This window comes from Eschrichtius robustus, chromosome 4 (assembly GCF_028021215.1).
Source record: "Eschrichtius robustus isolate mEscRob2 chromosome 4, mEscRob2.pri, whole genome shotgun sequence".
NCBI classification, from domain to species: domain Eukaryota; kingdom Metazoa; phylum Chordata; class Mammalia; order Artiodactyla; family Eschrichtiidae; genus Eschrichtius; species Eschrichtius robustus.
The window spans coordinates 103,154,964-103,179,999 of NC_090827.1; the positions used below are offsets into that span (position 1 = coordinate 103,154,964).

At 39.8% G+C, this 25,036-nt stretch overlaps 1 protein-coding gene, 1 non-coding gene and 1 pseudogene across 5 annotated transcripts in view; 1 reads left to right on the top strand and 2 right to left on the bottom strand.

Annotated features, from left to right (window-relative positions):
* The window catches only part of ADGRA3 (adhesion G protein-coupled receptor A3), a 116,675-nt gene that overhangs the window by 34,148 nt on the left and 57,491 nt on the right, over positions 1-25,036 (top strand). For 3 of the 4 annotated variants that reach the window (XM_068543153.1, XM_068543151.1, XM_068543152.1), the window contains 4 exons: positions 11,768-11,839; positions 15,913-15,984; positions 22,809-22,880; positions 24,610-24,770. In XM_068543153.1, coding sequence (XP_068399254.1) covers positions 11,768-11,839; positions 15,913-15,984; positions 22,809-22,880; positions 24,610-24,770 — 377 coding nt within the window. Of the gene's footprint in view, positions 1-11,767; positions 11,840-15,912; positions 15,985-17,524; positions 17,599-22,808; positions 22,881-24,609; positions 24,771-25,036 lie in introns of those variants that run through there. The other variant, XM_068543154.1, reaches the window with a different exon arrangement.
* On the bottom strand, positions 9,670-9,795 carry LOC137764496 (U6atac minor spliceosomal RNA). The gene has a single exon (XR_011073999.1). It is a non-coding gene; the product is annotated as a U6atac minor spliceosomal RNA (small nuclear RNA).
* On the bottom strand, positions 17,945-18,278 carry LOC137763810 (large ribosomal subunit protein eL33 pseudogene; annotated as a pseudogene).

Genomic DNA, 25,036 nt, shown 5'->3' on the forward strand with positions numbered 1-25,036 from the left:
ACATGTACGTGTATATATACACACACACACACACACACACACACACTGGGGGACTTTGAAAGACTGTTATATCGATGGGGGCTTCAGCCTGAAATCCCAGTGATGACCCTGGGACTGGGCTTCCTCTGTTGGGGATCATCTTTACCTAAGCATGCCCTGTGCTTGGCATTTTCTATGTACACTTCCAAGCCTAGGCCCGAACCTTGGCCTTACCACTGCCGCGGAGGCGGGTCGCGCATGCCTGTGGGGATGACTGCCTCTCACACTGTCTTTGCAGGAGAGCCGCCCACTTGAGACAGAAGGAGACAGGGATGGTAGAGCTAGGCTCCGACTGCAGTCTTGGAAGACTTGGCCCCGAGAAGGAAGGAGAGGGGCAAGCGTCCCAGAGGAAGCACCCCACCCACAGGGCCTTCCTCTGTGGGCAGGAGCCGGGTGGTGCGCCTTCCTCCTCCACGTTCCTCCTGGGACCAGAGGCTGCAAAGCGCCCCGCGGCCTCTCGTGGAAATGCCCTTGGCCTTTGTTTCACTTGGTTTCCAGAGCACAAGGTAGACCAAAGAGAGCCCCTAGCCAGTTGCTTGACCCTTTTGTGGGAGTTCACTAGCCAAGGCTGGTTGCCGGCTTCTAGACCTTCCCTAGTGCTGCCCCATTATTCCACCTGGGCTTGGAAGTAGGGTGTTGGTTCAGGGGCCTCGGAGACGAAGGTGTGGAAGAAGACTGGGGGCTTTCCTTCCCCTAGGGCACAGCACCATCTTTCGTATTTATAGTTTCTACCATGTTGCTGCTTTCTGATTGGGTTTGCTAATTTTAAAGCCTCTATACGTTTAGTACTTTCCATAGCAACTACTTGAACAATCTCTTCATTCCTACTTTCTGCTGTTTCCATAATGCTTCTCATTTTCCCTCTCTGCCTGGTTACCTAGCTTTCTAACCCGCCCTGTGTCTGTGCGCCGCTGTCCTCATCCTGCGACTGAACCCGAAGAATATCTCTTGTACCCTTCTGTGATTTTCATCCTTGTAAGATGCTTCTCATGGACTCCGGTTTGCTTCTGGCTCTTACATGATCAGTAGTGTATCTAGGTGGCTTCTCTTCCAGGACTGCAGAGACTTTAGGACTTTGTGTCTGAAATAGAGCCCAAAACAATCTCTGTGAGTGTAATCGTTGTATTGGTTTGCTAGGGCTGCCGGAACGAGTACCCCAGACTGGGTGGCTTAAATAACAAACATTTGTTTCCTCACAGTTCTGGAGGCTGGAAGTTCAAGATCAAGGCCCTGGAAGAGATGGTATTTTCTAAGGGCCGTGAGAGAAGGATCTGTTCCAGGCTTCTCTCCTTGGCTTATAGGTTGCCATCTGTTTTCCTCTGGTGTCTTCACGAAGTCTTCCCTATGTGTGTGTCTGTATCCTAATCTCCCCTTCTTGTAAGGACACCAGTCATATTGGATTAAGGCCCACCTGTGTGACCTCATTTTAACTTAATTACCTCTTTAAAGACCCTGTCTCCAAATACAGTCACATTTTGAGATACTGGAGGTTATGACTTCAATATAAGACAGTTGGGGGGACACAGTTCAGCCTGTAACAATGATGTAGCATTTTGATAGATGAACCGATGTGTATTTTTCCTGCCTGTTTCCTAATTACTCTACCTCAGGAGAAGGGATGACAAAACACAAAAAAGGACTCAGGTTTTGACCAGTGAGTTCCTGAAGTCCTACCCTAAAGGTAAAAAAGAGGTTTGAAGCAGATTTAAAAAAAAAAAAAGAAAAAAGAAAAAAGAAAATTCCTCTTCACCTCAATACACCTTCTCTGGGCTAATTGGACAGTTAGAGGGAGTATAGAAAGAGCTTACATATTGGTGGGTCCCCAGGAAAGGGCTCTGTCTTTGCTCACCTCCCTATCCCTGCCTGGGATGAGGGGAGAGAGGGAAAAAGATCCCATGAAAGCAATATAAGGTTCTGGATCCAAGGGCAAGGGGCATCTGAGGCTTCTTTCCTGGGGAAGCAAAATCCCAATTTCGCAGGATCCAGCATGATGTAGGAGGAGGAGAACTGGTCATGTGGCCATTGAGGCGTATGGGCTAGGACCCTCTGTTGGAGTTTCCCAGGGGGGCAGCGGACTAGCCACTGGGGTTTGTTAGCAGAGAGAGAGAGAGAGAGAGTTCTCTCCACAGCAGCCTGCTGGTTTGCCAGGAAGTGCTTTAGAAGTGTCCTGAGCTGCTTTTGGGGAACCCAACTTAAGACATAGCTAGCCAAATAAATGACTTCATGTTTGTCTAATGACATCATTTTCAAAATCACCTGAAAATACTGTGGCGGACTTTATTCCTTCAACACTCGCCCCTTCAGTGTCTCTCCCTAAGTCTTCCAAATGCAAAACCTGAGAGCTTTCTTTGCTCCATTGCTGGAATGAAAGCTGCCCCACTCGCCCACCCCTGCCTCAGCAACCCTCAAATAGTGACTGAGAGCAGATGGTGGGTAACCACCCCAAGAGGAACGACCCTGAGTGTGTTCTAGACTGCCTTTCGCAGGTGCCCAGGGGGCTGAGTATCAGTTGAGCACAGCAGAGATCGCCTGAACAGTGCCCCCTTTATTGGTTCTCTTCTCTTTCTGGGCTCACTTCCCCACTTTCCTGTTAGCGTGTTCTGAGGTCCCTTCCCGAATAAAGCCACTTGCACTGACACCCTGCCTGGGAGAATTCTGCCTGAGAGACATAGCCAGCCAAATGTTTGCAGCCTGCTTTGGCTAGTTAGAGACCCCTGAAAATGAGAACAAACAAATCAAACAACTTAAAAATATGGCAGAAAGGGATGTGGTGTAAAAAGCAAGTGATAGGTCAAGAAATTATTCAGACTAGGGCCAAAACTTTAAAGCTCTGGCCTTAAACTTACTGTAGCCAGGCCATGCAGAATAAGGGATAGGCTTAGTAGTGTGGGGTAGGGCACGTAGGGTAGAATAACAGGGCTGGCTGGGTTGAGCTAGCTAGCAGATAAGCCCCTAGAGATTGAGTAAACTTGCAAGGCAAGCTGTCCTGGCAGTTCTTTTGGGCTGAAGAATGGACTTCTTAAAAGAGGATTAATTTTCTCTTTTTTTTTCTTTTTTTTGGATGTATTAAGTGTTCCACAAAGTAAAACAGGTGCAGGTGGACACACTTCTACAGACTCCATCTAGAATGGATCGTTTTTCTTTAGGCTTACCGCTTTGTTCTTTTAAATGTTTGGTTTTCATTTGGGAGCTTGCTTGTTTTCCATCATTCGTATTGGGTTGGCCAAAAAGTTCCTTCGGTTTTAAAGTAAAACTAAAAGACACATTTTTTATTTTCACCAAGAACGTTATTGAACAATGTATTCACTGTTTTGTTCCACTACTTTCTGCCATTTTTCAGGCAACTTCATAATTCCATCTTCCCAAAACTTTTTATCTTTTTGAGCAAAGAACTGTTCAAGGTCCCTTTTACGGTCTTCCAGGGAATTGAAATTTTTTCCATTAAGAGAATTTTGTAAAGACCAAAATAAATGGAAATCCAAAGATGCAATGTCTGGAGAATATGGCGGATGAATCAGAACTTCCCAGCCAAGCTGTAACAGCTTTTGCCTGGTCATCAGAGAAACATGCAGCCTTGCGTTATCCTCATGGAAGATTATGCGTTTTCTGTTGACTAATTCCGGACGCTTTTTGTCGAGTGCTACTTTCAGTTGGCCTAATTGGGAGCAGTACTTGTTGGAATTAATTGTTTGGTTTTCTGGAAGAAGCTCATCATAGAGAACTCCCTTCCAATCCCACCATATACACAACATCACCTTCTTTGGATGAAGACCAGCCTTTGGTGTGGTTGGTGGCAGTTCATTTCGCTTGCCCCACGATCTCTTCCGTTCCACATTATTGTACAGTGTCCCCTTTTCATCGCCCATCACCATTTGTTTTAAAAATGGAACGTTTTCATTACATTTAAGTAGAGAATCGCATGCGGAAATACGCTCAAGAAGTTCTTTTTCGCTTAACTTATGTGGAACCCAAACATCAAATCGATTAACGTAACCAGGCTGGTGCAAACGAATTTCAACACTTGATTTGGATATTTTGAGTATGTCAGCTATCTCCTGCATGGTGTAACGTTGATTGTTCTCAGTTAATGTCTCGATTTGATCGCTGTCAACTTCAACTGGTCTACCTGACCGTGGAGCATCGTCCAGAGAGAAATCTCGAGCACGAAACTTCGCAGACCACTTTCGACACGTGTGATCAGTCACAGCACCATCTCCATACACTGCACAAATCTCTTTTTGTGTTTCAGTTGCGTTTTTACTTTTCTTGAAATAATAAAACAGTATGCCGAAAATGTTGCTTTTTTTCTTCCATCTTCAATATTAAAATGGCTACACAAAAATTCACCAATTTTGATAAGTTTTTATTTTAAACGCATGCTGGTATGACAGCAGTCACGATACAATCTAACAAATTGTTTCGAATGAAGTTAAAGACAGCTAAGCGCCACTAGAGCCATCTTACGGAAAAAACTGAACGAACCTTTTGGCCAACCCAATATTTGTTTTTGTCCCTTATAAGAAAGTAGCAGAGTGTGTGTGCTTTTTTTTTTTTCTTTTTTAGTAGGAATATTTGGATTGAGTTTTTCTTTAATTTAGGGTTTGAGGTTTTTATTTTTAGGACATAATACCTAAATCTTCATGACATCTTAGAAACTAGGTTATGGTCTGCCTTTTTTAAGGGTTAATTTGCATTCTTTTAAAAGTACATTCAGTGGATAACTGATGTAGTTTATTATATCATGTTAATTAAAACCATTAAAAAGGTAATTGGCCTAATATCAATGCTTGGTACAAATATTGCCTCAACCGTTATTAAGTCTTTCCTGAGTAGCTAATTTAAAATTGTTCAACAGGTATTTATTAATCGCCCACACTGTCCTAGGCTTGGGATTCATTAGTGAACACAACAAAGGTCCTGTCTTCATGGAGCTTCTGCTGCAATGGGGGAGAAACAGAATAGTAAACATAGCAAGCAGCTTTATAGCATAAGTACAGTTGCCTGGCCCCCCCGCCCAGGGTTCCACCTTCCATGGGTATGGAGGACCGACTGTACTATGCCGTTTTATACAAAGGACTTGAGCATCTGGATTTTGGTAACTGTGGGGGTCCTGGAACTGAGGGATGACCATACTATGGGTAAAGAAAAGATGGAGTGGAGTTTGGGTGTGTCAGCACTGTGTGTGTATGCGAGTTTTGCATGGTGATAGTGCAGAGGCTTAGCGCAAATGATTGAGCCTTGAGTTACCTGGGGAAAGAACATTACAGGCAGAGGGATAGTAGGTGCAAAGGCTGTGCTGTGAAGCATGCTGCTTTTGTTTGAGGAACAGCAGGGAGACCCGAGTGAGGCCAGAGAGGTGTGAGGGGTGAGGGATAGATTGTAGAGGGCCCTGTAGGTCATTGTAAGGACCTTGGCTTTTACTCTGAGCCCCTGTGAGCAGAAGATGCTCTGGCTGCTGGAATGAGGGGTGAGGATAAGGGGGAAGTAGAGAGCTGTGTTAAATCTAAGATAATTTAAAGCCCATAATCTGTGTTTAGAGACCAGTGCCCTAGCCTGGACTGGTGGTTATCCAACTTGATGTGCATCAGAATCACTTGGGGGGCTCGATAAAGCACAGATTAGGGTTTCTGATACGGTATTGAACTTGGGCTATGCTGATTTTTGAGGTGGCTGTGAGATGTCCAGATGTAGATGTTGAGTTAGATAGCTGTGTATGCAATAGGGAACTCACAGGAGTGGTAAGTTTGGGCTAGAGATACAAATTTGAGTCCAGAGACAAGGTAGTGATGAGATTGCCTCAGAGAAAGTATAGTGTGTGAGGAGTGAGAGGTGGGTGTGGGTCAAGCCTCAGTTGTTGCTGATCAGATAAATAAGGTGAGAGGATCCTTTATTTAACAAATAGCCTTTGAGAGTTACTGTGTCTTAGGCATTGCTCAAGGGAACCAAACGTGGTTTACAGTCTCTAACCTTGTCCATCAATTCATCCATCCACCCATTTATCCTTCCTGTCTCCCACCTCCCTCTTCATTTTTTTTTTTTTTTTTAATTATTAATTAATTAATTTATTTATTTTTGGCTGTGTTGGGTCTTCGTTTCTGCTGCGAGGGCTTTCTCTAGTTGCGGCAAGCGGGGGCCACTCTTCATCGCGGTACGCGGGCCTCTCATATCGCGGCCTCTCTTGTGGAGCACAGGCTCCAGACGCGCAGGCTCAGTAATTGTGGGTCACGGGCCCAGTTGCTCCGCGGCATGTGGGATCCCCCCAGACCAGGGCTCGAACCCGTGTCCCCTGCACTGGAAGGCAGACCCCCAACCACTGCGCCACCAGGGAAGCCCCCCTCTTCATTTTTTATTGTCATTCTTGGGTTGTGTTATATATTTGCCAGTATTTAGTGACACACCTCCCCTATATACTCTTAATTCCTGACTCTAGAATTGCTTAGTGGCCAATGTGTTTGACTTTCCAACCTTCATTCCACACCAAATGATGGCTATAGGTCACCACAGCATCTCTTTCTCTAGGGATTGATAGAGGCATTGCCAATAAGAGATGAGGAGTAGTTAGCTGTGAGGCTTGGAGAAAGATTTCTTGGCTCCTAAGGAGATACAAGGAGAGTGTCCATTCTTTTTCATGACTCTGCGCTTGGAGGTGATTTCTGGACCTGGATGTCACACCCTGATTAAGGGTCAGCCTGGAGGCAAAATTGACATTCTGAGAAGGGTGGATCTGAGAGATGGATGGAACCACCCATTTAAGCTGCTCTACTTGTTGATTTCTTGTAATGCCTGAGAATTATTTTTTTATTGTTAAAGCCTTTTGAAGTAAAGGTTTCTTATACTTGCAGCTAAAAAGCATCTTATCTGATACACCTTGCATTCTTTCCTAAAGGACTTAGCTCTTTTAACAACAGTTAAGATATTCCTTTAATTTTGTTTAAGCAATTCTTGTGCGCCTTTTCATTTATATTTTAATGATGCAACATATTCAGATTTAGCCATAGATCCTAAAGTTAGACTCGTGTTCACTAGGGAAGCTGTGGGTTGGTGAAGGGAAGTGGGAGATGTTAAAGAATCTGACTATAAATATCTTTTGGCAATAGCTGATTAATATGGCTATTATTAAATATTATATAATATGTCAAGGATTCTTTATTATTGAAGAAAAAGTGTATCTTTAAATCATATTATAGTCCTCGGTTATTCATGAGAGGTATTTTGTAGAAACACATGCAGTACATCACTGACCACAAATTTATGTACTGCTTTAGCTAAATCACTTCCTGTTGTAGATACTGTTTAAAATCTGAAAAGGGAAACATATGTTTTTAAAAAATTGAACTGACATTATATATTTCTTTTTGCAGCACTTTTTTGCTTGTGTAATATAGGTCAAAAACATATTGATTGAATTTTCTCCTAAAATCATCTTATCTCTTTCAGGTATAGGATTGGGGTTGGTTGGGGAGGGGAGATGGGAACTAATAAGTTGGGCCTGATGATTAGTTGTAATTCCTGGGACTTAAAAAATTATTTTGTTCCCAACTTTTTAATTAAAATTTGCAACTTACAGAAAAATTGAAAGAACAATCTCCCATAGTAATCTCCCATATCACCAATTTACTTACCCAGTAATTAGTAACAACATGCCATTATTTTTTTTCCTTTATATTGGAATATGCCTACATATACACGTTTTCTGAATTATTTGAAGGTCAATTGCATCATGACCCTCTACCTTTATTGAGAAATGTTAAGTGGTTATGAATGAGATGCAGCAGTCTCTACCTTGTCTGACTATGAATATCCTAATAATTCTGTGGCTAACTCTAATTTACTAAAAATATTTTTATCATTAAGGTCAGGTAATGTAATTCTGTTTCTCAGCCATGGTTTACTTTTTCATCCACTTATCATCTGTCTAAGCTCATTCTGGCTGCTGTAATAAGATACCATAAGCTGGGTGGCTTATAAACAACAAAAATTTATTTCTCACGGTTCTGGAGGCTGGGAAGTCCAAGATCAAGGCACCAGCAGATGCGGTGTCTGGTGAGGGCCCACTTCCTAGTTGGCTGTCTTTTTGCTGCAGCCTCACTCACCTGGCGGAAGGGGATGCGGGAGCTCTCTGGGTCTCTTTTACAAAGGCGCTAACCTCATTCATGAAGTCTCTGCTCTCATGACCTGTTCACCTCCCAAAGGCCCCATCTTTGTGGAACATAAAATCTGAGTTTGGGTCAATGAAATACTAATTTAGTAATGGTAATCAGAGCATAGATTTTATACTATGTTTAATAGTCATTGCCTTTATTTAAAGAATTTCAAGGTACCCGAGGGTTCAGTTTTATTTAGAAGAACCTGGCTCTGATTTGGAGGATCGGGAGTAGGATTGCAATTCTGCATCCAGCTAGGGAAGAATGCCTGATGTGTTAGGATGGGAGTGAGACATGGAAAAGGCAGGACAGAGTTTGCTGGTGGGCATGACGTTTAAGTGCACAGGATTCACTGGTTGTGGTTGTGCTTCCAGAGGAGAATTCTCGAGAATTTCTGGTCAACCTGTATCACCTTGTATGAAACAGCATGGATAGTGCTGGAAGCCACGGTTGATGGCACATCGAGAGTGCTGGGTTTACAGCAGTGACTTACCAGCATTGTGAGGAGCAGAGGGCCAGTTTTATCAGGATGCTTTTGTGAAATTGCCAGGAAACCTGTCCAGAAACCAACCCTAACTTTGTAGCTTGTCTGTATTAGTTAGATATAGTTAGAATGAGCCATTAGAAAAAAATAGCAAGTAATGAAGCAGGCCATACAATGGTTAGTTTTCATTAGCTGGTGTCAGTAAAATTGAATGTGCCTCCCTCATTATTGGGAGGAAACATGTGGATCTGTGCTCACTGCAGTAAGCCTTCCTCAGTGTCCTTTTCTTAAGCACAAGTAGACAAGTTGGATGCTTGAGAAAGCAAACTGAGGATTTGCTATTGAGAATTTAGGCTGCTTCTCACAGGCTAGAATGGCCATGATGGTGCAATAATTATAAAAGATCCTGAGACACATCACCTCAGTGTTGTGATAACAGGCGGCACCAGTGGTCCAGAATCTACTTTCAGAAAGGCCTTTTAATTCTCAACTTAAGTGAGGGACTAAAGAACCCGGGGAGGTACCTGCCACCCTGGGTTTGCATTGCGCTTTGCTCTGCATTTCTTTTTTTTTTAACATCTTTATTGGGGTATAATTGCTTTACAATGGTGTGTTAGTTTCTGCTTTATAACAAAGTGAATCAGCTATACATATACATATATCCCCATATCTCCTCCCTCTTGCGGCTCCCTCCCACCCTCCCTATCCTACCCCTCTAGGTGGTCACAAAGCACTGAGCTGATCTCCCTGTGCTATGCGGCTGCTTCCCACTTAACTATCTGTTTTACATTTGGTAGTGTATATGCCACTCTCTCACTTCGTCCCAGCTTACCCTTCCCCCTCCCCGTATCCTCAAGTCCATTCTCTAGTAGGTCTGCGTCTTTATTCCCGTCTTGCCCCTAGGTTCTTCATGACCTTTTTTTTTTTTTTTTAAGATTCCGTATATATGTGTTAGCATACGGTATTTGTTTTTCTCTTTCCGACTTACTTCACTCTGTATGACAAAAACAGTGGTTAGATGCCACGAAGTAGGTGGCAATGCCTTAACCGTATGCATGTTGTCAGGCCCGAAGGCCTCTTCCATCCTTGTCAAGGGGAGTGCTAACCTTCTCTCCTTTCACACAACACTGCTCTGCATTTCTGTATTGTTTCACCAACTCCATGTGTATCCCTAAGCTGAATAATTATGAGGACAATGATGGATAATTACGAGGATTGGCGTCAGAAGCTCACACACGGAGGAGGCAATGTTGCCATTGTTCTGGAAAGACTCCCAGAAGAAGAGAAATTGGAAAGAGTTTCTGTTCACAGTCTGACCTGAGGCATTCTGAGAGATGACCAGAGGCCACTCAAGCCTCCATTGGGCAAGGTTACGAGTGAGTCCTGATGAATGGGCCTACCTTGGGTGTCTAGCAGAGCTGAACTGTGGGTCAGCCACTGGCAGGCGTGTGGGAAGTGGGCTACTGTTCTGCTTCTTTCTCAGCACTCCTGTGGCTGATGATCAGCTCTCTACAGAGGTTAGCTGGACGCTTGTATGGGGCAACTGGGGAGTCTCAGCAGAGCCCAGGCACCCAGAGGACAGCAGCGCCTTAGCAGGTGGTCCACATCCACCCTGGAGGAGGGATCTGGCTGTGACGCTCACTGGTGCCCCCAGTGGTAGTGTGCTGGCATGGGAGAGCCGAGCCCTGGAGAAGAATGGGGATACAGAAGACACCCCACCCCATCCGAGGCTCTGCTGTCCGTGGTTTCATTTACCTATGGTTAACCACAGTCAGAGAATATTAAACAGAAAATTCCAGAAATAAACAATTCCTACGTTTTAAATTACACACTCTTCCGAGTAGTGTGATGAAATCTTGCGCCATCCCACCCAGGATGTGAATCAACCCTTTGTCCAGCATATCCTGCCCATGAGTCACTTAGTAGCTATCCCGGGTATCAGATCCACTGTTGAGGTTTCACGGTGCTTGTGTTCAAGTCACCCTTGTTTTACTTAATAACGTCCCCAAAGCATGAGAATACTGATGCTGGCAGTTTGGATGTGCTAAAGAGAAGCTGTAAGGTGCTTCCTTTAAGTAAAAAGGTGAAAGTTCTTGACTTTAATAAGGAGAGGAAAAAAATTGTATGCTGAGGTTGATTAGATTCATGGTAAGAATGAATCTTCTCTCCTTGAAATTGTGAAAAGGGAAGAAAATTTGTACTAGTTTTGTTGTCATACCTCACTTGGCAAAAGTTATGGCCACAGTGTGTATTAAGCCCTTAGTTAAGATGGAAAAGGCAATACATTTATATGATAAGATACTTTGAGAGAGCAAGAGAGACCAATTTTATATAACTTTTATTATAACATATTGTTATAATTGTTCTATTTAATTAGTTGTTGATCTCTTACTGTGCCTAATTTATAAATTAAACTTTACCATAGGTATGTATAGGGAAAAAAACATAGTATACGTAGGGTTTGGTACTATTTTCAGTTTGAGGCATCCACTGGGGGTCTTGGAATGTATCCCCCATGGATAAGCAGGGGACTGCTGTCAGTTGTGACTGCTATCAGATGCCATTGTATAGGGAGCTAGTGGATCATTGCTTTGAGCTGTATTTTGTGAATTAACATGTTGTTTTATAGAAAACCTAGCCATGGAAGCCTGGGGAGGAAAAAAATATGAACAACCAAATGACATGAATTTTAGAGTGTATATTTTTGAAAATGGTTTAAAAAAATTTAATTATGCTTGTGACAAATATAGTCTGATTTATTTTGATAACTGAAGTGTGGCATACTAAGGAAGAGATTGTAGAAATAATGTGTAAGATTGTAGTTTAGTCATAACTTTGAATTGGAATAATATTAGGACACAAATCTTTTTGACATATACCTTTATTCTTATATTGACCAAAACAATGGCTTCAGAACCAGACTTCTTGATTTTGAATTCTGGCTCTACTGCTGGGGTGATTTTGGCTTAACCTTTTTGGCTTCAGTTTCCTCCCATTATTATTATTGTTATCGTTGTTTTCTGTATAGCAGATAGGTGCAGTTGCCTAAATATTTCTTACAGTGTCAAGATGTAAATAACTTTTATTTTATTTTTAACAGGGACCTCCGAAACAATCTTATTAGTAGTATAGATCCAGGTGCCTTTTGGGGACTGTCATCGCTAAAAAGATTGTAAGTGTTTGAATTGCTGACTTACGAGTTTGAACCGTTATAAGTAACTGTTAACCTACTTTAAACTTTAACACGATAAAAAAGTGGCTTTTTAATAATTTTTAGAAGTTCATCTAGCCAGGTCCTAGATAGAGAAACAGTGTTTAGTGTAAGTAGCTTAGAAGGCAGTTTATTTATACAGTAATTTGATTTGTTTGGTGATAGATGGTTGCATCCCTCTTACGGTAATAAAATCATGATGTTGGCTTTGCCAGCTGACATAATCTGTAGATGATTTTCAAGTTATGAATACATTTAAACAATCTATTGTAAATGCCCTAAAAATTGAGGCCCCTTTCTATTAACGATTTAAAATCTTGCCATTTTTCCATATATTTTCTCTATGTATTATCATTTCAAAACCTAAAGACCAGTTTTTATTATTTCTGAAGCTAAACACCCCTGCTCCCCTTACTGTGCCCATGTCACGGTTGCTGTGTGAACATGCTCACATATGAGAGGTCACCCTATGCTCAAGCCATGTGGACTGTCCCACCCCCCTTTATTCCTTCTAAATGCATTTACTAAGTGCGGGCTACTTACTATGCTCTGACTTCTCTGGAAGAGCTCACAGACTCTTGGGGGCAAATAGATAATGCAAATACATCCTAAATAATAATGATAGTAATCTGCCAGGGAAAGGAGGGGGACCACCTTAGAGGGGAATGACCTGCCATGAGAGTGGCCAGCTGTTAGATTTGACCTTGCCCCTGACGGGTGAATACATATTGAAGAATAACAGAACGAGCATCCTAAGCAGAGTGGACATCGGTGTGAAAGAACATGTCCTTTGGCCAGAGCTTCAAGTAGAAAGGGGGAAAAGAACGTTGGGAGGTAAGGCTGGTCAGGGAGGAACTAGGCTTTTGATGCTCTCCTGCCATGTTGAAGAATTTGGAATCTATATGTTAGACAGTAGGGACTGGCAGAGCTTTTTCATTGTGGCGTTGACGTGATGAGATTTGTGGTGTCAGTTGCAGTGGATCAAGCTGGGTTCAGAGTTCAGTAAAAGTATTGAATTGTATCAACCAGGTATAGCCATGTAATCGAAGTGGGAAGACAGAGATCAGCATCAATTCAGTTACAAAAAAATTCATTGCTTCTATCCTGTGTGCCCAGTAGTGAGCTAGGCTCTAGAGATACAAAGGTAACTCAGGAACTGCTTGGAAGGTTTGCAGTTCAGTGGAATTGTATATACCGACCAAGAACCTGAATATGGAATTGGAATATACTTCCGGAGGGAAGGAACAGTAGCTGGAGTTCAGCTGCTAAGAGTCTTTGAAGCTGTTAGGACTCAGCCATACTGACACAGGCAGGGGCACGGAACACGGCCATCAATAGGCTACATGCATCTCCAGAAACAGTCATTAGGGAGTGGAGGGGCAGCAGCTAACTGAGCTCGATGTATAACAATGAGTCATTTTCTTGTTTCTTACTGGGGCAAACTGACATCATGTTTGGAAGGAATGTGAGTCCTCATGTGGGGAGCAGGAGTGTAGGTACTAGACCTACCCTATCAAACTCTGGGGCTGAGGCTAAACCACCTTTGTTTCCACAGTCCCTCCTAGTGATTTTGATGCTCAAGTTAGAGAACTTCTAGAATATTTTTCCTTCCAACTCGTTTTTCCAAAAGGAGAGAGGGATGTGGCATCATATGTCCAGACAAGTCCACTCATTCTCTCCTTCTGTGATCCACACCACTGTGTCCTGTTTTCTGGTAATAGGGAGATTAATACTGATAATATCTCCATGTCAAGGTAGAGATTGAATGAAACTTGACTGTTAATAAAAAGCAGGTTCATCAGGATGTTTCAAGGATACTATAGAATATTTTAGGTTCTCCATCCAGTTCTTTATCCTTCAGTGAATAATTTTTCAAGTACTGCTATCCAAAATAAATAAATATAATTCGTGTTCAGTAGCACTTAACTTAATTACTATTATTGTCCCAGATGTTGCCTTAGCATTTTTTCATTGCATTACACATTAAGTAGTCTCTTGTGTTCTTGCCTAGGAAGGTAATTGTCATTTATAATGTTCTTCCCACTAGAAAATGCATTCTTAATTCCAAACAGCTAACTTGTAATTGAACTTACGGTATACAGCTTATAAGCTGAGAGAGTCCTATACGTAAACTCAATGAGATATAAAGATATTCTGCCAGTTGCTTCTAGATTACAGGCAGTTTTCCTTATGAGGCCTTAAATCATTCATTCATTTCAATTGTGCATCTCACTCGGCAGCCACGTGTAAAGTATTTTTGTAAGTGTCTCATGCCTTTGCCTTTATTTTATAGATAATTTGGATCAGGAATATTAAGTGGCTTTCTGAAGAATAAACTACCAGAAGTAGGTAAAACCCAGACCCATTCAGTTTCTCCTTTGCTTTATCAACAAATTCAAGCTGATTCTCAATTCAAATGAAAACCCATTACCAATACCTAAATTCCATTTTAAATAGGTATAGCTGTAATGAAATTGTTTCCCAAAGAATCAGTGGTAGTTACACCATTTAAAGCTCAGAATTGAGACAAGATAATGAATAGAGCACAGAAATGCTTGTTTAAGCAACACTTCACAAGATGATGCCTAATTTTCTTAAACAGTAAAACCCAGAAATAGAGGAAAATCAGCTGGAATTTAAAAAAAGTCCCACACGATTAAATACTTAGCGTTAATATTCTGAGGAGCTGGAGCACAGCGAATGCAGATAAAGACTTGCATTGCTTAAGATTTTTTTTTTTAATCAAAAGTTTCCATAAGAAAGGGAAGGCAGTGCTATGAAATTTTTGAAAGCCAGGATTACCTAAACTAGCTTTTGAAATATCTAGAGGAAAAAGTTAATGAGTAGGTACCGGATTCAAATACAAAGTCTTTGTAATTTCTATCAGACTAATACATTTTTTTTCCCATTACCAGGTATACAATTTAGAATCTGACAGTTTTAATTTAGAAATGGGTGGTACAAGTCTCTAAAGAGTAACTCAGAGTGAAATTCAAAGAATATATGCTTTTCTATTACAGAGAATAATATGGGCATTGAAGAAAATATGATAAAAATATTTTTTAAATTTGGTTTAGAAAGTTTGTTTTAGTTCTTTTATTGAAATTCAAAATGATCAATAATTCCAAACCTAACAACTGAGAAAAACTAAGATTAATTGTTTTAGGGCTTTCATACTAAATCCACTGATGGAAAATGTTGCAAGCCATGCTGTCTCATTTGAAGAAATTCTCAGTTATCTCCCAATTAAAATGTAATCTGATTGAAATGTAAAATTGTATTCCCTGTGCTTGGTGTGAAGAAAAATAGTGTAGAAAGATAGAACAAAATACTTACTAAAATTATCACACAGATAAAAGGAAAAAAGTTTCATGGCTTGATGAGAAGAAGAAAATGGATAGAAAGTAACATTTGATAGGAACTATCAAAGTTAGGAGTGACTGGAAAAAATGGGCCATTACCTAGATATAGTTATAGAGTAATTTGACTTGGAGCATAAATAACAGATCTGTAAAGTAAAAGCTAACTCAGTTGTTTTTTTCATTACGGTCAAAACTTCTGAGTATTTAAGGAATGAAATTAGAAAGCATTAAGTTTCAGATGTTCTTGAGGAAATAAAAGTTTTGGCATTTTGGTAATTTGCCCTTTTACCCATTGTCCGTTGGATGTTGCCTGAGATCAGGCTGTGTTCCCTAACTTAACCTAGCATGATTAGCTGTGTAGATCATCACAGACAGTAAGATAGAGTCTCATTTTTACTACTTCGGTTTTATCTTGAGTCATTTTACAGGAGTAAATGCTTGAAATACCAAGGACGCTGTAATTAAACAGCGTTTAGCCTGTACGTGCCAGAAGTAAGTGAAAGCAAGGATTATTTCTTCTCTCAGTGCTGCACTTGAGATAGGTGAATATTTCAGAGATGCTTAAAAGATAGGACTTGTGTGATACCTGGGTGCCATTCTTGAATATTGAATCTATGAAAGCTTCATTAACCCAGAGAACTAATTGAAGACACTTTTTCCCTTTCTCTCTAGGGATCTGACAAACAATCGAATAGGGTGTCTGAATGCAGACATATTCCGAGGACTCACCAATCTGGTGAGGCTGTAAGTACCTCTTTCTTTCATTTTATAATACAAGGAAGCATTTGAACCAGTACCCAAATTTTTATGACCACCTATATGTTTAATATTAAAATAACAACTGTAGAGGTTACAGAAGTGGTAGGAGATAAGGAGCTGGAAATTTAATCATGGAGATATAATGTCATAGAACATAACAATGCATTATATCCTCCGTCCCAACACACACACACACACACACACACACACACACACACACACACACACACACACACACACACACACACACACACACACACACACACACACACACACACACACACACACACACACACACACACTGTAGTATATACCCCAGGGAACATGTCCACATTGAGAGACATGATCAAAGCTTTGCCACTTTGGGAAAATTTCTTGGAAGAGGTGAAACTTGAGCTGATGGTGCAGATCGTTAGAAAGGAAAAGAAGTCAAGCAAATGATAAAAGGAGGTAGAAATAAGAGCAAGGCCAGTTTGTCAAGGTGAAGGCCATTGGTCTTATGAGTAAAATGACCATCTGAATCACACCCCTGACCTTGTGATTATAGGTGAGTTGTTTAGCTTTTCTCTTTTTCAGATGAAAAAGTAGATTAATAAAGTAAGTAAGTAAAGTAAGTAATTAATAAATAAAGATGAATAATACCTCAAAGTTATTATAAGGATTAATTAGCATTTGAATTCTCTATACCTATATCTTATAATGTATATCTAATATAAGTGCAGAACTTTGTATATGCCATCAAATATATTTTAATTTTATTTTTAAAATAGACTCTGAGAGTAACTAGAAGTAAGTTCAGTTATCTGTAATAGAGCTTTATACAAGACCATATGAAAAGCAGACTGAAGCTTAGAACTCATTCAACCCTAGGAAGCCACTGAAAGACATTGATGTGGGAAAATGGCATAAAATCATGATTTAGAGAAGAGCAATCTAGAAATAGGGTGCAGGGTGAAATGCAGGATTTAGGGGTAGAAGTTCTAGTATTGAGATCACCTATTCCTGGTTCTTTCTCTTTATAGCTTTTTAGAATGTTTCTTCTGTTTCATTCAAGTTAACTTTGAAAAAGCTATAGCAGCTTAAGTAGTGAGATCATTTCATCTATACAGTAAGGGAGGGGTCTCCAAATCACTTGCCAGAACAGAATAAAGTTACTCCTGCTTCTTAGTCAGCAAATTTGTATTTTTCAGTGTGCCCTTTAATTCTGGAGGAAAGATAGATGGCCAAGTTTATGTTTTTAAACAAAAGATTGATTTGGTGTACAGCTTTACTCATAGCGAGAAATTAATTAAATCAATTACGGTTTTTTTGTAGCTGGATTACAAACAATTTCATTTCAGTGCTTTTATTATCTCGAGAGTTTTATATTTTTGGTTTTAAGGAATGCATAAGAATTGGCAAAATGAGACATTTATGGAGAAAATTTGTTATATTTTTGGGTAGCTATGAATCAAATAATGAAAAAGGGAGTCTGAAGTTTTTTGACCATTTTCTTGACTTTAGTTTCAGATGGATATGTAGCTTTGGTCCTGGGATTTTTGACCCATCAGCAAATGTTCTTTAGGCAAAAGAGCTGTGTGGGACAGTGCTTACATTAAGGCAAGTTACTATATGCTTACTATTATTATTATTATTATTATTTGCCTCCTGCCTTAAAAGCAAACATTTTTGGAAGTTTTAGAGCTTGGGTTGTCACTTACATTTTTACCAATTCTCTGATACTTGTGAGAATTTACAGGTCATGGAACACAGTGGACATATATCCAGGTGAATCATTAAAACATAGAAATAGCACTACCACGTTTCCTACTTTGAGATTGATTGAGATGATTTTGTAGCCCATGTAATAATAGATGATGGTGGCTCTTTTTTTTTTTTAAGAAAACAAGTCCACAGTTTTATATATTTATAAACTATATATTTATATTTAAACTTTTCATTAAGTTTAAATCCACGAAGGGTATAGTGTCACACGGATTCTGTGTCCAATGGCCTTAGCAAGGAGGTTGCTTTGGAATTTAACATGAACCATGATGCCACTGTTTGCATAAGCATAAGTTATCTTTTCCCAGATTACTCTGGTTTTGTTAGGTTTTCCACCAGGAGTTACTGTGTTGTTCTTTGTTTTGCACACATAAGCACATCTCCTGCCTAGATAGAATTGTTTCATCTTGAGCATATACACCTTCAGTTTTCAGGAGAGCTGTTTGCTCCCTCTGGTTCCGTAGATCCCGCTTATAGCCAGCAAAAATGGCCTAGGACCACAGCCTTCCAGACATATTTGTCCTGTTAGAAGTCCTGTTCCCAGCAGGCCTCCACAGGGTCCAAGAAGGCTGAAATAGAAAGGGTGATGGTGACTCTTAAATGCAACAATATGGCCTATATAGAACTATAACTGATATATCCTTTAAATACTGTTCTAAGAAAAATTGGCAATCGAGGTAGCTTCTTAACATTGAAGAATGCATTACAATGGAGTTGCTTGTGATAATTTGGGTTGACATAGTTCTAGAGCTGTGGATCAGGAAACTTTGAATGGGTGTTCTGTGTGGGCTGCTCTCTAAGCCAGGCTGTATGCCGGTTGTGAAGGCTGATAACAATTTGTATTTCAGACATGGAGAATAGCATTTTCTCAATCTAACAGGTGGAAAAGAGAATCTGATTAGTTAAGGGACATGTAGTACATTTTTTTTTTAACATCTTTATTGGAGTATAATTGCTTTACAATGGTGTGTTAGTTTCTGCTTTATAACAAAGTGAATCAGCTATACATATACATATATCCCCATATCTGTTCCCTCTTGCCTCTCCCTCCCACCCTCCCTATCCCACCCCTCTAGGTGGTCACAAAGCACTGAGCTGATCTCCCTGTGCTATGCGGCTGCTTCCCACTAGCTATCTGTTTTACATTTGGTAGTGTATATGCCACTCTCTCACTTCGTCCCAGCTTACCCTTCCCCCTCCCCGTATCCTCAAGTCCATCCTCTAGTAGGTCTGCGTCTTTATTCCCGTCTTGCCCCTAGGTTCTTCATGACCTTTTTTTTTTTTAAGATTCCATATATATGTGTTAGCATACGGTATTTGTTTTTCTCTTTCAGACTTACTTCACTCTGTATGACAGACTCTAGGTCCATCCACCTCATGTAGTACATTTTTTAGGTTAGGAATCAGAGGAGCTCCCTAATTACTATTTCTCACCCCAAAGAGTAAGTGTACAAAAGAAATCAGTGTAGAGTGGATCACTGTTCTAGGTATTTCCTCAGCTACCTCTTCAGCTGAACTTTCTGGGTTACCCTGGAACTTGGGATCTCGGACTGATTTGGCCTCTTAGCCAAGGGGGCTGGAAACCTTGGCAGGCACCCTGTTGCATTCTCACCCACACTTCTCATCATATCGAAACATCTTGGCTTTGGCGATTCAGTGTAAAAATTCAAAAATGACTTTTTAAAAATACGTCAGAGGATTCAGTGGACTTGGGTGTGGTGGGTAAAATTGATTAATTCTTCGTATTGATCTCTGCCTTTATTGATGGAGAAATTCTGGGAAGTGAAACCATCCTCCCAGAGATTCCCATTGTAACCCTAGGAGTAACTGACAGACAAAGATGGGGACCCAATAATGGACTTCAGTGAAGTCTCTGTCCTTCACTTAGGAAGTTAATTTACAGAGAAATTGTCAGGAGATCAAAAAAAGCAAAGGTTTCCTTTTTTTTCTTTATGAAGGTTGACCAGTTTAAAACCTGTTTTCCCCTAAGAAAATTATACCTTTAATATTTTTCTATCAGAAACAATAGGTGAGTGATTTATAAGAACTTCCTTTTTACAGTTAAAAATTATTGAAGCTGTTAAGTAATAAACCATATAGAGAGATATGAAGGAAAAGTTAAATCTCCCCTTCATCACTTCAGACACACCCTTCTGAGATAGCATGTACTAACTGGTGTATATATTCTCAGATTTTTCTATCGTCCCCCCACCTCCCCAAATGTATAGGCTTTCACATAGGGCTTTAAAAATGTGCTCTATTCGACATTTTACTTAAAAAATTTTTTACTGACGTATCCTTAACATCTTTTCAAGAGAATACATATTGATTTAGTTCATGTGAATAGCTACAGAACATTCCAAGTATAGAACAGATCATAATTTAGTCAATTATTCCTCTGTTAATGTAGATACTATCTGATTCCTTTCCTCCTCCTTTAACAAATCTGCCCTGGTAAAGATTCCTGTATATACACAGATGCTGCATTATATACACTTAACTTACAGGAATACAAATATATCTGTGTAGCAAAAAGTAGGTAAAGAAAAATTGACAGAGTAAGAAGCAACATGAGTGGAAGTGGGTGGATAATTCACCTACCACCCCATTCAGTAAACTACGTTAGGACACAAGAGCAGTGTCTGTGCTGTGAACGTTGTCATTCTCAGTTTCCTTATGTTTTTTTTGGTGTAAGCACCTCAGAGTTGGAATGTGATTTTAATGTTTTAAAGTATGTGTAGGTTTTTATGGCCACCCGCCGAAGCCAGTTACTTCATAGGTGTCCAGCCAAACAAATAGCAGTCTGTTCCAACACTGGAGGAAAAATTGGTTTGTGTTGGTACTTACTGAGAGGATGGCATGTCTGTCTCCAATGTGATTGCTTCCTCTGTGATTTCCAAGGAAAAAAAAAATTTATAATACCTAATAATTAGAATAAAGTTACCTAGTAATTAGAGTCTAATGGTCCCTGTAAGCTGCAGTTATTTTGTTTATACTTAAATCCTATATTTGTAGAATATATTTTTATTTGCAACTTACTACTATGGACTCTTTCAAAACATCTAAAAAAATATCACAGGTAATTGTATAAGGAATCTCCATGGACCCATGAAGCAGTTTCAACACTTAGCAACTCATAGCCAGTCTTGTTTTAGTTATACCTCACATCTCTTGTCTTCCTGCGTACATTTTAAAGTAAATCCCAGAAGTCATATAATTTCACATAGTGTACCTTCATAAAAGTATAGTTGTTCATTTTAATTGCATCTAAGTTACTTTCTTAAAACATTACAGTGATTTACACTCCATCAGCTGTACCCTTTTCAAAATCCACATTCAGTATTCACTCTGATAGGCCAAAAAGGAAAACGGCATCACTTTCATGGTTCTTTTGATTTACAAGTATTCTTTTTGTTTGTTTAAGTTCCTAGGCAATTCTTTTATGAAGATCAAAATTATTTTATCCAGCCTTTTTTCTATCAAAAAAATCCTGAGACAATAAAAATGAATCCAGTGATGTTCTTACTGAAATCCATTATATCAGTATATTAATTTGTGAGGGATTGGTGTTTGTGTAATATTAAGTCTTCCCATCCAGGAATACGTTGCTGCAGGTGTCATGGTAACAGCTGACCTCTCCCCCATCAATTCTCTTTCCTCTCCTCACTGGAGAATCCATCTACCCAATTGTCACTTTCTTCCACACTTGAAGGATGAAACTCAGACTCTGGAGGAGAGGCAGGCCTCCTTGCAGGTCTCAGGACTTCTTCCTTGAGAATTCTAGGTCCAAATTTTATCATTCTTTTTTTTTTTTTTAATTTTTTTTTTTAAACTTATTTTTGGCTGAATTGGGTCTTCGTTGTTGCATGCGGGCTTTCTCTAGTTGCAGCAAGCAGGGGCTACTCTTCGTTGCGGTGTGCAGGCTTCTCATTGCAGTGGCTTCTCTTTTGCGGAGCCCTGGCTCTAGGCGTGCTGTGGCACGAGGGCTTAGTAGTTGTGGCTTGCGGGCTCTAGAGCACAGGCTCAGTAGTTGTGGTGCCCGGGCTTAGTTGCTCTGTGGCATGTGGGATCTTCCTGGACCAGGGCTCGAACCTGTGTCCCCTGCATTGGCAGGCGGATTCTTAACCACTGTGCCACAAGGGAAGTCCCAAAATTTTATCATTCTTGTTACTACAATAGGCACAGAAAAGATCTTGTGATGGTTGGATCATGCTGCCATTTTCCCAGAGTCCTTGCTAGCGCCTCCTAAAGGTGGGGTCTGAACAGTCAGCCACCACAATTGAGCACCTACTATATACCCCAGTTTGTTACTAGCTGACAGAGGTACCCCAGTAAATAAGACACACAAGTCCTTCCTCTCCTGGAGCTTATAGTCAAGCATGGAAAAAATCACAAAAAATGATTTGGTCAAACCATGATGGGTGTAACAAACTACTCATATTGTAGCATAAGTTGTTCTACAATTCATACAAAACTCTGCAAGTGTTTAGGTATTTATTAAAGCCATGATACAGGGAGAAACAAGAGAGGTTAAGTAATTTGCCCAAAGCCAACACGGAATTCTATCCCAAGTCTTTCGTCTTAAACCCTGGACTCATTTCACTCTGCCAACGTATTTTACTGGGTTACTGTCAGCTGTTGCTGGCCCTTCAGACCCTCCTTTTCCTTGTTTTTTTTAATTTTTGCTTTCTTATGTGATACTGAGTGAACATATGAAGAATAATTCTAGTTGCAATGAGAGTATGACTAAAGATCTAGTTCAGGAAGTTAACTTTGAGGTTCACATGATATTTGATAGAAAAATCCTTATCCAGCAGTAATTTTAAATAATTTTGTTTACTGCTTTATATAAGGTTAAGAACAATTTTGTTCTTCAACTTTGGAGAAAATATTTACTAGATGTTTCTCTTCATAAAATTTAAAACAACTTTCATAAATTCTTTATAACAGTAGTTAATGATAGGACATTTTAGGAAATATAAAATAGATAAAATGATATATAATTGTTAGCATTTCTTAAAGTGTAATTATTTCCTTTTTTCCAGAAACCTTTCAGGGAATTTGTTTTCATCATTATCTCAAGGAACTTTTGATTATCTTGGCTCATTACGATCTTTGTAAGTAAGAATTTTTCTCCTGTTTTAGTAAATACATTTTAGTGTTTTAAAATTAAAAAGTTATTATATGGCTTAAGAGACTTCATAGGAAAAGCTTGTGATTTTGCAGTAATTAGAATCTCACTTGAGAACTTGCATTCACATTGAAAAACATACCATAAACCTTAATAATGTGTTTCAGGCTGGGACAACCATTTTCTCCTTAGAATACTACTCTCTCTCTCTAATTTATATTTAAAGTAAATAAATTGGTAATTTTTTCTCTTTGTGTTTCCAAATCAGAAAATATTTTGTTCAGCTAATTAAATTCCCAAAGTATAAAATATGCCTCCCTCCCTATGAAGAATTTATAGTTAAGACTATGTTATGCTTTAGCGATTTAATTTTATCCCGTAACTCCATTCCCAAACTGAATTCACAACTTATTACTGAGATTTCTAGGCATGCTTACATAGAATGCCTGCTTTATGAAGGCAGTGTAAGGTCATATTTACATAATTCTCTGTAGCTTTAGAGCTGGCTGATTTTTTTCCCCCCAAAACACAGTTTTATTAAGTGCAAGATTGTATAGGAGTTACTTTTGAAGCTAACTGTATTTTCAGATAAACCTTAATATATTTCAGAGTATAAGTTATAATGATTTCTGTTGGAATTACAGTTAAATATAATGTTTTTCAAATTTTTATGGTCTATAACATATGGGCTTGAGTCTCTTTTTCCAGTGAAAAATGTCTTCTCTGCCAGATGTCTCTGTTTGATGTATGCTGACTTCTTCCCTTTTTTCTCTTCCCCTCCCCTTCTTTTTTCTCTTCCCTCCTCCTCATCTTTCGTTTTCTAAATTTATCATTTCAATCTCATTTAACAGTTTCATTGGGATGTAGCTGATAGGTTAGGCTCTCATGGTGTTCCTCATCATGGCAGACATATGTATGTACTTCTAGAATCACACTGCATCAAACTCTATCTGGTCTTTTTGGTACTGCTGCAGTTCTTATCCAGAAAACTGCTTTTTAGTGAAAACATCTCCTTTTAGTGGGCTCATGTCAACCATTTCTGTGAAGTTTAGGAAATAAAGGCTGTAAAAATAATCTGGCTTTTGAGACCCTGGATAGCAGGAATGTAGGAAGTATTTTCATCCAAAAATTGGGCAAAATTGCCAGTGTTTATAACTGATAGTGCTGGAAACTGACCAGAAGGTGGTGCTTAGGAATTAGAAGTCAGCCAGTCATCCTAGTCAGATAAACAGAATATAACCATGTGAAACAGTCATATATTGCTTTATGTTGCCAGAGTTAACAGAGTTTGCAGGTATTTAAGCCAAGAACATGGCAGTGATGCTGGAAAAATTGCGGAAGGCTTCAAGATCCAGTATTTGTGCCACAGACTGGATGAAAGGGTAAAAGTGTGATAGACACAAAGGATGGGGATATGGTATTCTAGTACCGTGGGCTTCAGGAGTTCATTACATAGATGAGGAATAGATTTAGTTCACATACCAACTTCGAAAGTGGAGTCACTCCCCGAATCAGCAGGGAAGGGAGCTGGGGTCAGGCATTTGGCGTCATCTCAAGGGAAAGGAGACCATAACCAGTTGATGGTACAGTATGTGCTGTAGCATGGTAAGGGCGAGCAGGAATGTGCTTGCCACCCAAAGGGTAAGCCAACATGAAGCAAAAGTGCTATTTAATTCATTCGCCATAACCTCTAAATTGCATTTTGTATGCTACAGAGAATTTCAGACTGAGTATCTGCTGTGTGATTGTAACATACTGTGGATGCATCGCTGGGTAAAGGAGAGAAACATCACGGTACGGGACACACGGTGTGTTTATCCTAAGTCTCTTCAGGCCCAGCCAGTCACAGGTGTGAAGCAGGAGTTGTTGACGTGCGGTAAGGAAGACAAACTGAGAAAGGGTTAACTGTATTTTCCTTGCTATCTTGTTTTTCCTGACAAACTGCAGAGTTCTGTTTACACATTGGGACTGATTACAACTGTCAGTCTTCATGGATTTGATAATATTTAGTTTTTGCTGACAAGTCAGCTGGATTAAAAAACAATTTTTGATTGGTGTTTAAAGTTCTTAGGTTCTGAACAGCTTTCTTCATGAAGTCCAGTTTCAATAAATAGTATAGATCTTCAGATTTTCTAACAGCAA